The sequence below is a fragment of the Rhinolophus sinicus genome, linkage group LG02 (genome assembly GCF_036562045.2).
Source record: "Rhinolophus sinicus isolate RSC01 linkage group LG02, ASM3656204v1, whole genome shotgun sequence".
NCBI lineage: Eukaryota > Metazoa > Chordata > Mammalia > Chiroptera > Rhinolophidae > Rhinolophus > Rhinolophus sinicus.
The window spans coordinates 29,445,444-29,459,500 of NC_133752.1; the positions used below are offsets into that span (position 1 = coordinate 29,445,444).

The following is a 14,057-nucleotide window of genomic DNA, read 5'->3' on the forward strand; positions in this document are numbered from 1 at the left end:
TTAATAAAAAAAAATTATGCATGATCACTTTTTCCTCTAGTGACCACTCTAGCGCTTTATTTAATGTTTCAGAGTATGAATGTAAGATGCTGATCAACTGAAATATCTGTCACTCATTGAAAATAAGCTACCCATTAGTTAAGTGTAATGGGATAAAGAGCTTTTTATATAAAATGATAGAGTGTCTATAACGTTGTTAAAATATACTAAAATTAAAAGTACTTTTTTAAAAATTGGAAGAAAATGCTTACAATGTTTAATTAAAAAAATAGACATGAATAGTTAGAATTGTAACTGTATCTCTTTGTGCATCTTCTCCACTGTCCCAAAGCCATGCCTTGTTCTAAATAAAGCCAACTGAACTCCAACACTGACTGTGCTTGAAAACTTGCTAAATCTCAGAACTGCCACATTTCCATTTTATATGTAAATATTTCCATTCGTCTTCCTAAATATTATATTTCTTCCTCCCTCACTCCACCCCTTAATATTATAGTTTGTGCAACAGCTGACCACATCTTTTGTTCCCTTTTCTGGTACATACTAGATGCCACAATTCACCGTGTCATCCCTTATTTGTAAACAAATGTTTGTGCAGGTCAATTGGCCACATTTCATAAGAGGAAGAATAGAATAAAATATGTTTATTTGTAATGCTGTTCAATTATTTCCTTTGCAAATCTGATGACCAAAGTTTTGAAGCTGCAGAAGTCATATAATGTGTTCATTCACTGGGGAAGGGAACTGCACTACATTTTAACTGCTTCTAGCAGTAACATCTCAATCTTCCTAAATGAGACTGGTGTGATAGATTTGCAGGTATTTGAAGAAACAGATGCGCTGGGATAACAAAGATTATTTCTTTTTTAAAGGAAAAAAAATCAGGATCTTACTGCATATGCTTAATGTTCTTCAAAGAGAACACGAGAGAAGAAAAGATTTCTTGTGTACTTCCAACTGAAAGTTTTCATTTTCCTTGATGTAAAAACATGAGCATATTTCATCACAGTTAAGAGAACCTTATAGAATAGCACAGTTTTAATTGGTCATTTAAGTTTAAATGGTTACAGTATTATGTTAATTGAATTTTTTTTTAGGGTCCCCTGGGGCCTCCAGGACAAAAGGTAGAGTATAATAAACGATACTGTGAAAGTAATTATGTTCCTATTGCCTAATGGCTAAGCATGAAAGTTGAATGACATTAGCCACTGTAAACTATGCTGAAACCCTCTGGTTTGTGCAGTCTGCTTTCTAAAAAATACAATCATATAGCATGAACCATAAGCTTTCTAATCAACTCCATTACAGAAAATCCAGTAAATCCAGAGCAGACTGCTTTAAAGCTGTCTGCCAAACTTGTAGGTTATTGAATTTTTAATTCAAATACTGGTAAAACACAGCAAAACTTTGAATGTGAAGGTTCATAGGACATTGAAAATTGAATGCGAAGCCTTGCTCTAATATTTGATTGCCAAATGACCAAACAAAGGATGTACTTGTTGCTTGGTGACTGTATTGGAATGGCCCACTAGTGTTTTCTTTTGCTGAGGTAACCTACAAAGTGACTTCCTGACTGTCATTTCAACGTTATCCACAGTCATCAGAATTGACCATTATATTCTGCTGGAGAGGGTCTAAAACTTCTAAAATTAATCAGTACTGCAGTAATAAACATCAATAACAGGCTGATGGCCCTTTGCCAAAAAAATATAACTAAGTCCTCATTCCACCTCCCACCCTGCAAGGGGAGGGAAGAAAGGATATTTAACCTGCAGAAAACTAAATAAAACAATTGTATGACAACAGGTGGAAAAGTGATTATCTTTATCTTTGGAATCCATCAAAGATGGAGACTTTTTATCCTTAAGCATTGGGCATGTGGCATCTGTTGAAACATAATCCTCCAAACCAAGTAAAAGCCAATGAGTTGTGAGACAATTTGTGTATAGGAACACTTTGTCCTCTGCAATAATGTCTCTATTAAGCTTGGTGTGAAATTGTAAAGCTACCCTAATCCACATGCAACCAGGATAAAATTACTGCCTCAGGCTTTGGGAAGTCCTTTAATGATGCACTCAATACAATCATGGAAAGCACCAAGGAACTTGCCATCTCTATTTGTTTTGTATATAATGACTATCTTTTAATAGACTATTTATCAGAGCAGTTTTAGCTATATAATGAGTATTTTTAAAACTTTAGCTCCTTATTGTTAAGAAATCTAATATTATACATCTACTAAGAAAAAGTTATTTTCTAGTGCTAGGCAAAGAATAAGCACATTGTCTTTAAAAAAAAAAAAAAAATGGTTTCTCCAGAGCATAAAAGGGAGGTGTCTCGAGGGAAATAACATCACTATTTGAAAACATTTTCTAATGTTACTGTATCCAGGTAAATGTCATAGATTTTCCTCGGGTAACAATTAGCTCTCTTATTCTCAGTTCACCCCATCTCTGTCCAACCACTGGCATTCACCCCAGCATGCACGTGTACTTTAATATTTAGTGTACAGAAGTCATGTTGTTTCTAGTGAATACTTAACAGTTGTAACAACTTTTCTAGTCTGCTTTGCTAGCCATATTCATACTCATGTGGCCTAAATGTATTCCCTGAAAGTCCAGGGGGAAATGCTGCAAATACAACAAATTTGAGTTTACAACACAGATCCCTTATTTGACTAATTGTTGAACAAGTGGTTATTATTTCAATTACTTTTTGCTTTATGGTATTTAAACTTATGAAATACAAGAGTTACTGCTACTGCTAAGCTCTTTCCAGGTGGAACTAAGCCTATTTATTTCCTAAAAGCACTTAAATTTAGAGCCATGTGGCCTTGTGATAGCCACGAATCTCAATTTATGATGTGACTTTTTAAAAAAATCATATTACAGTTAAGTGGATAATTAGAAACATGGCTAAATTTAACTCCATAGTTTCTGGGAAAGCTTGATGAATCTACTTACATTATGGTATGTTTAAACACAGTAGATAAGAACTGAAAAATATAGCCTCCCAGATGTGATTGAGTAAGGTAGAGTTATGACTGACATAACTAATACAGTATAAATTTAGAATTGAAATGTTTGTGATATCAATTTAATTTAATCATGTGTCCCCATAGGGTTCTGTTGGAGCACCTGGAATTCCAGGGATAAATGGGCAAAAGGTGAGTTCTACAGAATATGGTATTCTATAGGTTTTTGATCATTTGGAGATGATTAAAATTTGAAAATTATTCCAGTCCTGTAATGTTAGTAATAAGTTGTATGCTTATTAAACCTCTACATATACTTTTGAAATATAGGGAAATTATGGTGCAAATGATCAAAGTAGTTTAAATTTTAAAGATGCATTAAACAGTCAGAAACTCAGAAAATTTTCCATTTTATTTTGATAAGTTATATGAAATACAACTATATCTTTCCATAAATATATATGGAGTCCGGAAAATACTATGTTTAACATAAATTGTGATAAACAAAATGCATTCTAGTTCATTCTTGTCATACCAAAAGCAATATATATTATTTCTTTCATTAGCAAAACTTAATCTTACAGAGGGAATCTATTGGAATCTTCTGAATCCAGAAGCAAGCTCTTTTTACTGTAAAGCAAAATTGAGAATTAAGTAGACTTTCCAAGCTCTGGTGGCACACTTTTATTGTACTGTTAATAATAAGGGGGGGAAATAAAATGAAAAAAAAAAAAAAAGAAACTCTCACAGGTCTACATAGATATATCTATGTACATGTGTACCTTTATCCTGGCAACATACTTACTAGTTGGAAAAAACACCTAGCTTTATCCACAGGTAGGTCTGATATTTTGTGCTTCCCAACAGACTGACTGGCTCTTCAATCTGGAACCTCTACAGAGACCAGGAAAGCCATGGTGGCAGCTAATAAAGCCACTAGCTGGGCCAGTGTACTAGGAGCCAGAGAGCTGAGCTAGGGACTTTCCTGTCTCCCTCATAGGTTTTGGCCTGGCTCTGTGAAATCCGTGATCCATCAGCTGGTCTTCCCAGAGGATTTTAAATCCATGCATTGAATTCTGAAATCATAAGGAGCCCAACCCTTACAGACAGAATAAACCCCCTCATGACTTTCTCCATCTTGTCCATCTTTTCTTCTCTAATAAGACACCAATAATCACAATTTAAAGCCTACTGAGTGGCTTACGAGCATGAGTCTGCCTCTTAGAGACCGTGAATTTTGGCAAAATCTATGAATTCTCTGGCCTCAGTTTTCTCATCTGTAGAAGCGAGAGAATAGCAATTCCTACCTAACAGGGTTATGGGAAAACCCTATGACAGTGTTTGATGTTACTATTAATACTAAACAGTTTCCTTCATTTTATTTCAGTGAAATTCTGGAAATTTGATTGATTGCTCTTTTCTAAGAGTCTCTCTGTTTCCAGAATTCCTCAATTCCCAAGTGAAATTAATGTTATCAGCCAAGACTCACGGTATCTTTTAGTCCACCAAACAAACAGTGCACACTCACCAGAAGTGAACGGCCCATGCCACAGCTGTTTTCCTTTTAGTAAAATGCATATCATTTTGTTTCACAAATCCTGGTGGAGATTAACTTTCTGTTTAGAAATTGCAGAGCATGGAGAAGGACATAAGCAACAATGTGAAAGTGTATTCATTAGAAGATGGATTTGAAAATTACATAACTCAGGATAATATTTAGAAAGGACAAAATACGTATATAGCATAAGCATTGTTTTTAATATTGGTGAAAAACAAGACTTGTATACCTAAGGTTGATGTTTTCCTTTTTCTTCTTCATTTCTTTACTTTTTTCAACTTTGAAACAATCAGGAAAATTTATAGAAGTCTTTAACCTTAAATAAAACAACTTTAAACTTGTCATATGTATGCTTATGAAGACTACATATTCTCTATTTTTGCAAAGGAAATATGCAATTTCCTTAGCAAGAGAAAGGAATGTGACATTTTCTTGTCCTAGTTACCAAGTTTAAATTATATTTCAACTAAATAGACAGTTAATATTGCAGTTTTATGTCTTGCTATACATCTTTCTGGCTTTTAAAGTGTTTTCTATAAGACCTAGGGAAGCTAAATGATTTCACACTTTTATGATGATATCGGCAAAATATAGTTTAAATTTGTTTTTCCTACTCCATAGAACTTAACCTAAAATTTTGTGTGTGGAATTTCTGTTAATCCTAGTCATTATGTAACATTTGTAATATTTAGTGTATCATCTTTAGGAAAATAAAGTGCAAAAAAGAGTCCCCTTCACTGAAACAGCAGGTCATTTAGACAGTAAAAACAAAGTTCTAAATAGAGTAACAGTTCTATACTTAGAAAACACGAAATAAGTCTTGGATCTCTAGAATTTGCTTCTCTTAAGAAGAGAGCTTACAGTGACATAATTTTTTAAAGCACCTCAATGTCCTTAAACTGTCTTGAGAAAACATCTTTTCCACATTACAATTTTACTTTTTCCAAAGACATACTTTTAATGCTTAGAAAATAGTTTTCAGACAATGGTTAAGAAAGGATATGCTTTTTAAGCCATCAGAAAAATATGGCAAATAACTAGAAAATAAAACAATTTTTCTCCTATAAAAAAGAAAGAAAACTAGAAAATATTTTGTTTTCCACCGGAACATTTTCCATCCATTCAAATTAACAAAATTAGTGATTGGCTTTGGCTACTAAACTTGGTGGTGACTTTTCTTTTCTTTCTTTTTTTTTACTTTCCATTGTTTTACTCCTTTCCTGTAAATTTTGGTCACCTTGATTGCTAATCTGAGTATTTCTTATTTTTGTAATAGTCTTCCAGTTCTTCAGATCATATTAGGAAAAAGACTGATATAAGCAGTAACATGGCATTAAACTCCAATCTCGCTCCTTGCATCACGATCTATGATGGACTACTAAGCACCTTTCTGTAAAAAGTGGGAGGCTGTGTAGGATGAGGGATGGACTCTGCAGTCAGAGGGAGAAGGCTTCCAGCCTCTCTCCTTGACTGGGCAAGTTACTGAACATTTCTAAGGCTCAAGTGTAAACCACAAACACAGACCTTGCACGATTAACTAGATAATGCCTCTAAAGTGAATGTAATGTAATAGGTACTCAATAAATGTTGTCAAGTATATTAGCAGTATTATCACACTTTAAGAGTATCAGCAAATAAACCTTAGGCTTACTCTCAAGTTGGGAGCAGAAGCCAATTGACTTCATGATACAGAGAAAATGAATATGCAAAATTACACACAAATGTAATGTACAAAATATGAATATAAAATAGTTATCTGTCACTTGGCTCCCCACTTCTTACCCCCCCTCCCCGCCCCCTGCCCCACGTGCTGCATACCAGGTCGTTAGTTGGGATGTAGGGACTGTAGATAAGGGAAAGAGAAGGACACGTCTCGTCTTGTTATCTGAAAGCCCAGCCATCAGCATGGCGTGGTGTGGGAGCGTGTCCTGGGGTCCAGACACTCTGTGCTTTTACACCTCACATGCAGCCTCTGAAAGGCCCTTTTCCTCTCTGGGTCAAGCGGCTTCATTTGTAACATGAGAGAGGGTGCTGCACTGATTTATCTCTAAGGCCCTAAGTGATACTGTGCACCGACAAAAAATCACCTGTATCTCACTTCCAATTCCACCAACTTGGAACATCTTCTATTCCCAGTTCTGAAAGCTGTCATTTCCATAATTTGGATTTCTTTCTAACAACTGAAGAGGTTAGGGAAGATTTTATGGTGTCTTACCTAAAAATATAAAAAGCTGCCCTCTTCTCCCCCGGCTAATTGTACACAAAAAATTTTGTGATTCTCATGAATAGATCTTGTTGGTAAAGGTATAATCAGTATTTTATTTGTGCCCCATGATGCCTTCTCTCTCTCTCTCTCTCTCTCTCTCTCTCTCTCTCTCCCTCTCTCCCTCTCTCTCTCTTACACACACACACACACACACACACACGCACACACACACTCACAGAGATATATCTCAATATTTGTCAATTAAATCCTACTTCTCAGATATACTGGAGAAGTTGGGCTTTTAAAAATAATTTTGTAGTAGAACTTTTTTAAACTGAAGCATCCTTCTACAAAATACATGGATATATATTTATGTACGTATGTGTGTGTGTGTATATATATATATATATATATATATATATATATATATGCATATATGTATATAACTTCTAAATTTCAATCTTTAATCAGTATTGTTATAACCCTGTCCTTTTCTACTCTTTCTACATTTTCACATTAGTTGGCATCCATAAGAATAAATCATCATAATGACAATTTATTTGACTAGCAGTCAGCTCCCATCGCTATGTAAATACCATAGCAGAGGAGGTCTGGGGAGAGATATAGGGTATATTAGAAATCTGATTTGTGCATCCCTTAGTACACATCCTCGGCACTATGAAAATAACGTTAGGGTTTCAGGATTCTAAACAAAGTATTTTGTCTTAGCTGGAATTGTTCTGAGGCCACAGCGTCATAGGGATCATTTCCAAAGCAAAACATAAATACCAGATGATCTTGTTTCATGTATTTTTCAAGTGTTTTCTAGAATTTATTTTTAAAACTTCAAAATATAATATAAATAAAAAATTGCTATTAGTGCATCATCTATGAATCTATCCCGAGATAGATAGCTGTGTGATTTTTAAGTCACATTAAATTTTAATTAGTTTATAGTTACGGTGTTTAGAGTTCCTTTTCATCTCTTATCCGTGGGTCTCACAGTTCTTCACTGACATTCATGCTCACAGCATACTTCTAATGACATTTTTATCGTAAGTATATTTAGAGAGAAGATAAATTTAATCTCTCAGGCTTCCAAAGGTCAAGCTGTTTATTCAAGTCTATACAGTGGGCTATGCAATGAACTCAATATTTTTCATTCTTGATTTACTTACTGTAACCACTAAATACATTTTTTTTGCTACCTTAACTCTATCATTGAACAGTCTGAATTAAATTACTGAAGGATTTGAATATGTTATAGTTCTGTATGTTTTCTAGTTAGTTAGCTTAAAATTTTCCAGTAGTGGAATTTACTCTGTGATCTATTACCCAACACATTTATGACTTTTTTATTTCAGACTTTATTTTAAATGAAGATGTTTAGAGTAAATGAAGTGATTAATTTCTGATTCCAGATTAAGTAATAATTCAGGAAATGTACCTTACAGCAATTAAGCCCTTTTGCAGGTTAAAGTTGAGAATTAATTCATTTTTATTAATATTTCTATCTTTTAATGTTAGCAGTTGTGTATTTTAGAATATGAAGAATACATGACTGTTTTTCCTCTAGTAACTATGTATAATAGAATGTGTTCTTTGTTTTTAAAGAAACGTCATTTTTATCTATCACAGGATATTCATATTGTCAAATCCCTTCATCCCTGAGTGTGATTCATACATTCTGAGGCATTTTTATATATAAGCTTACTTTTAAAGAGACATTTCACTCCATTTTACTTAAGTGGCACAAACAATATTTCTATTCTTTATGTCATTTAAGTTCCTTCAGAGAGGAATAAAAAGTTAGTTGAAAGAGGTAATTTAATGCTGGCTTGAAATAAAGCAGTGACAGTAAGTTTTTTTTAAAACCACGTTCCCCCTGAACGTTATTTAGGCGTGGTACTATCACATTTGATACCAGTTATCATTCTACTAAATCAAAATATTTGGGGGGAGAATAAAAAGTTGCGGAGTGGGACAGATGGGGTGAGGTGGGTGAGAAGAAAAGAAGCTGCTCATTGGCTGTCACAAAACAAACAGCAAAGCAACTCTGTCTGAATGGATTATCATATCATCAAGTCCATTTATTTTCCATTTTAATTCAAAAAACACTATATATGTTACTAATTTACTAGAAAATACTGATTTACTAGAACTGATTAAATTGTGTACATAATTTTCAAAAGCTTTTTTTTAAAAAAAAACTTCCCTTAAGTGTGTCCATTGATTCACTCATTGATTTCTTCAATCATCCTTTCCGCCCTAACTACTAAGTACCAGGCACCATCAGAGCACTGACATAAAAGCTGTCTCTGCCCTCGTGGAATTTCCAGCCTGATTGGGGATGGGAACATTCAATGAACATTTACACTAAAAATCTGCTAAAGTACAAAGCTGTTAAGGACTGTCGGGGAGAAGCCCGGGGCAGCCTGGCCTGGAGCACAGGGTCAGGAATGCTTCCCTGAAAAAGTGACTTCAGGGGAGACTGAAAAGCTGCACAGCATTTGGCAAAGGGAAGAGTAGCTATCACTGAGTTGCGGTACTTCCAAATTCAATTACAGACAAGCTTGGTCTTAGAATTGTTTCTAAGATACCATATTATCACCCACTATAGGGGTGTCATAGACTACCTTTTTTCATCGTAGACTACCTTTTCTCTAAGTTTCTGACCGCTAAAATATTAAGTCAGTATAACCCACAAAGCCTGTTCGTATATCATTAGATCTGACCTCTTAATGATGCTCTTGATTTTGAAGTTTGTATTAAAAATCAGGCTGCAATGAAATAATTTGTTGTGACCATTGTAAGAGGTTAGCATCCACCCAGTTCCATCTCTGTGATACCAGACTACATTGCCAAGGGGACAGTATCCCTTATCCAGCTGTGAAACAGCTTCTATCAATCAGGATTAACTTATGAGGAATTAAATTTCTTCCAGGGTACTCTTCTCTGTCTTCTCTGTCTGATGCAGAGAATAGAAGAGTGCATTATATCCTAATTACTAACACTTATTCAAGTACTTACTAACTTAGCTCACTTATTCCTCATAGCAGTCCTAGGAGGTAAGTATAGTATTATCTCAATTTTATTAATGAGAAACTGAGGCACAGGAAGGACAAATACTTTGCCTGGCATCACCCAGGTATTTGTTGTAGAGCTCAGCTGCAAAGCCAGGAGGTCTGCCCCCAGACTTAAGAGTGAGAATTTTAAATTCAGAATGTCTCAGCTCTGCTCTTCAGTATTTGTGTGATCTTAGATAAGTTACTTACCTTCTGTGAGCCTTAGTTTCTTCATTTGCCAAATAAGGATTATAATATTTACTCAAAGTTTAATCAGAAAAAGTAAAGAAAGTAATAAATGTAACTGTTTATTCAAATGGATTATTATGTAACACATTAATAAGAGGTTTCCTGACTCAGAAACCTCTTAGGTGTATAAGTGAATGTTAGTAAGAACTGTTCTCTTTCTACTGGTCTTTAGAAATTTTCTAGTTGGACATAATCATTTAACGTTTCCACTAATAATTAGTCACATTGTCTTCCCAGGAGAAAAGAATCATTTATCAATCATTTAAGCTATATATAGATTTGTTATTAAGAACCATACTTTAGGAAAGAAGGAATTCGCTGGGTTTTTTAACTTAAAATGGACATACAGAGGGTGCCCCCCAAAAAATGTACACACATTTTGAGAAAGGAAAACTGTATTAAAATTGTAATAATATATACTGATAACAAAAGATGAATACAAGTCACGTTTGACTTCTGCAATTACAAGAGGTGCTCAAAGTGGTTACCATCAGCGTCCAGACACTTCTGATTACGGTGAACTACTGCTTGAGCAACGTTGATCAAAGTGTCCACTTGTACACATTTTTTTGGCACCTCCGGTATTATCAAGGTCACATTATGTTGCAAGTCATAGAATACTTAACAGACCCAGTTTTTAAAATAAAGGTCATGTAACTTGGAAGTGCAGCACTAATGTAGGCTTCAGCTTGACTTTGCTCAGTAGCTAAGCCTAATCACTAATAAGGCAGGTTCTTTCATCTCCTCATCCTGTCTCCCCGTTGCTGCCTTCATCCCAGGTCCTGCTGTCATGGTTGTTCAGATGCTGCCAGTCAGTCCTGGGGCTTCGTTCTTTCCTATCTATCTACAGAGAGTGAGTGTGTGTCTTTCCCCAAACAACCAAAAAACTTTTGGGTCTCTTTGTGATTGAATACACATAGTCCATAGCCTCTCCCGTAGTCCCTTGCTAGGGGAAGGTGAGATGCTGATTATTTACTGCCACTGTAATTTCTTTTCTAGGATCCCCAGTCTCATAGAAAGTTGCAATAAACACTAATTGTGTGATTTAGAAGACATTTGTGTCACACAGGGAGCTGAACCCACTCACTGTGCTGTATGAGGCTTCCCCCAGTCCTAGCAAATTCTCCCACTTCACGTAACTCCCTTCACTCAGTTTGACATGTTGTTTTCCTAACACTTGTCTTTGTTCTTAATCCTTTTTCTCCCCATAAGAGTACACACAGAGAACAATGTGTTTTGTATGCAGAAAAGAGTACCCCTCTGTGGCATCATGCTCTCTGTCTGGTTTTTGCTCACTTTTGCATCTTTCATATGCTATTTAAAAAGGAGGTACTGGAGAGTTTTTCCCTTAGACCCAGGCAAGCGGTGCTCCTCATCTAGCACCCCTGTCCCTCTGGTGGTGTGACCCTTCCCATGGGGTGAGGAGTCCACAAGGCCAAGGAGACATGCCTACTCAAAGCCCAGTCTCCCTACTTCTAGATCACATGCCATGTACCCAGAAAGCAAGAATTCCTCCTCAACTGTCCTGAGTCTGCTTCCAGTGCCTGTGTTGGCCTTGTCCCCAGGTCCATATTTCCAAGGGCGGAGCACACAGCTAGAGTGTACACCCCTTAACTTGTGGGTGGCTTTGGAGCAGATATCACTGGGGAATCTGTGGAAAGAGCTTGCAGGTTGGGGAGTTTACACACAACCCCCAAGGCTCTGCCTGGGGAACAGTAGAGCTGGGTCTGGGAAGAGAAGGGAGGGCATTAGCCTCATGGGGTGGGTGGGGGGTCATCCATGTGGACTCCTGTCCAGACCTTCAAATTTTAGGGGTATGCTCAAGGCAGAAATTCTCATTTGTATACATTTTACCCAAATAAACTCAACTTAGCTACTTTCTGTGACCCCCCTAAATTCTTAGCTCTCCCTTTGCATTTGAACTTCTTTGTTCAAGTTATATTTTGTACACTTTTCTCTACAGTCACAGTATAGAAAACTAAAATAAAAAGTGCTAACCAGCAGACTTATTTCTGAAATAGTCCATACCATAATATTAATGATACAACTAATCATATTTTCTTATTTTACATTTTAAGACATTTGTCCTTTTTTTGAAAAAGGATAATGAAGGCTTGATTACTGGGTTCACTTTAGTTATGATTTTAATCAGTTTAAGACTCATTTCAGTATATTATCTGAAATGGAATAAGTTCCTGGCTGATAGACCTGTCTACTTTTCTACTCATGAGTGTTCATATTACCAGTGTGGACAAAGAGACTCTAATTTTAGGGAGGGAGTTTGCTGATTAGAGAAACAAGACAAAGTTCCCTACAGGGATGGCAGAGCTCTGATGCATAACAAAAACCTAACTGCCCAGGCTAAGGGTTTTCTGGGTTTTTTTTTTTTTTACTCTCACCGTGTTACAAAGTCTCCTCTGCCTCCAGGAAAGACACAGAAAAAGAATTAGGGATTGGGTATGCTCGGAGAAGCTTTTTCAGAATTACCAAATCACTTCACATAAGAGAGAGTGATGCTGAATTTCCAGGATGGTCTAGGAAGGTGAGATGGGAAGGGGAGAAAGGAGAAGCCAGGGAGATGAAGAAAAACTACATGCTCTGTGATGTGACAGCTTCCCAAGAACACCAAGCATTCAATCCTGAACTCACAAAAGGCCCGGGGAAAGTGGGGTTCTTGAAGCAACCGGTGAAGAACTGCTGACCCATCTGAATGGGTCTGGGGCAAAACAGAGATGCAGGATCTTCAGAAGAGGGACCCGGAGAGCAGGCCTTGACTTTCATAACCTGTGAAACTGGGACTTCAGCCAAGTTTAATCAGATGTCTGAGGAATAAAGAGCCACCAGTGACATCTTTAGTCCAATGACAGCAACAAATAATAAAACTAAATCTTAATCCTTTAGAGCTGGGAGAAAGCAAACATTCAATATACTCCCACACACTGACTGCATAGAAGAAAAGCTGAGCCCCACAGAAGCTCACGCAATTTGCTCTACATGCCAGGACCAGCAGTGGAGACCATGGTGCTAGACTGGAGGCTTCCTAAGTTAGGGAAGTTCAAAACAAGTCCCTATTTTATGCTAAAATTAAAGAGATAAGCCTAACAAAAATGAATGATTTTTTTTTTTTTTTTTTTTTCCTGACGCAAGTTGTTCAAATAGAAGTAATACAGGAAGGGGAGTCAGAAGACCTAGGTTCTAATCTCACATCTCCTTGTTTGCATCTATTTACCTCTGGAGAAGTTCCTTCCCCTCTCTGAATGTGTTTCTTCCTGTGTTAAGAATGACTGGCTTGGATCCTTTCAACGAAAATATTTCACTATTTTGTGAGGACTTCTGCTTAGGGAAAAGCAGATGTTAGCTTGAGTTCATGAGGTAAATGATGACACGTGGGTATGTTTGGTCTTTTGGGGACTTTAGATAACATGATAATTTATATAACCAGCATTGCCCCAGCTGTTTCTCACCCTTCGCCTGAGGCACATGGGGTGAGGGGAAGGAGCAGATGGAAGAGGGTAGATAACCGAATATATGGAAGTATTTCTCATGGCCAGTCTCTGTACCCACAGGCAGAATTGTGGGAGCCATTAGTCCTTCTAGGCAACCACGTTTCCATTGTCAGAGTCCTGGAGGCGCTCAGGGCTTTTCCTGCAAAGCTCATTCCTGGCATCCTGCCCTTCACGGGACTCCTCCCCACACTCACTCCCACCCTTCACTCTGACCCCACACTCTTCCCTTATTCTTCAGTCTTCCTGTTCCAGATGGAGCTTCATGACTCGAGGGGTCCCGCTCGGTTCCCATCTCTCCCATCTTTTTCCTGGGTCCTGCTGGAGTTGAGACAAAGAGTCATCTCTTGCCACCATGGTTATAGGTCTTTTCTAGCTTCCCAGTAGAGAAATGGCTATAAGGGCTTCATATCTTCACGTGAGTTTAATGTGTTTGCTTCTCCTATAGTCACTCGTTCCTCCAACATATGTGTCCTGAACTATGTTACGTGTAATGAACACT

The 14,057-nt window shown here is 36.9% G+C and overlaps 1 protein-coding gene across 1 annotated transcript in view; it reads left to right on the plus strand.

Moving 5' to 3' along the window:
- Positions 1-14,057, plus strand: part of COL25A1 (collagen type XXV alpha 1 chain) — a 436,443-nt gene that overhangs the window by 333,939 nt on the left and 88,447 nt on the right. Inside the window, exons 11-12 of the mRNA XM_074322592.1 lie at positions 1,098-1,124; positions 3,122-3,166. Of these exons, the coding sequence (XP_074178693.1) occupies positions 1,098-1,124; positions 3,122-3,166 (72 nt within the window). The remainder of the gene's footprint in view (positions 1-1,097; positions 1,125-3,121; positions 3,167-14,057) is intronic.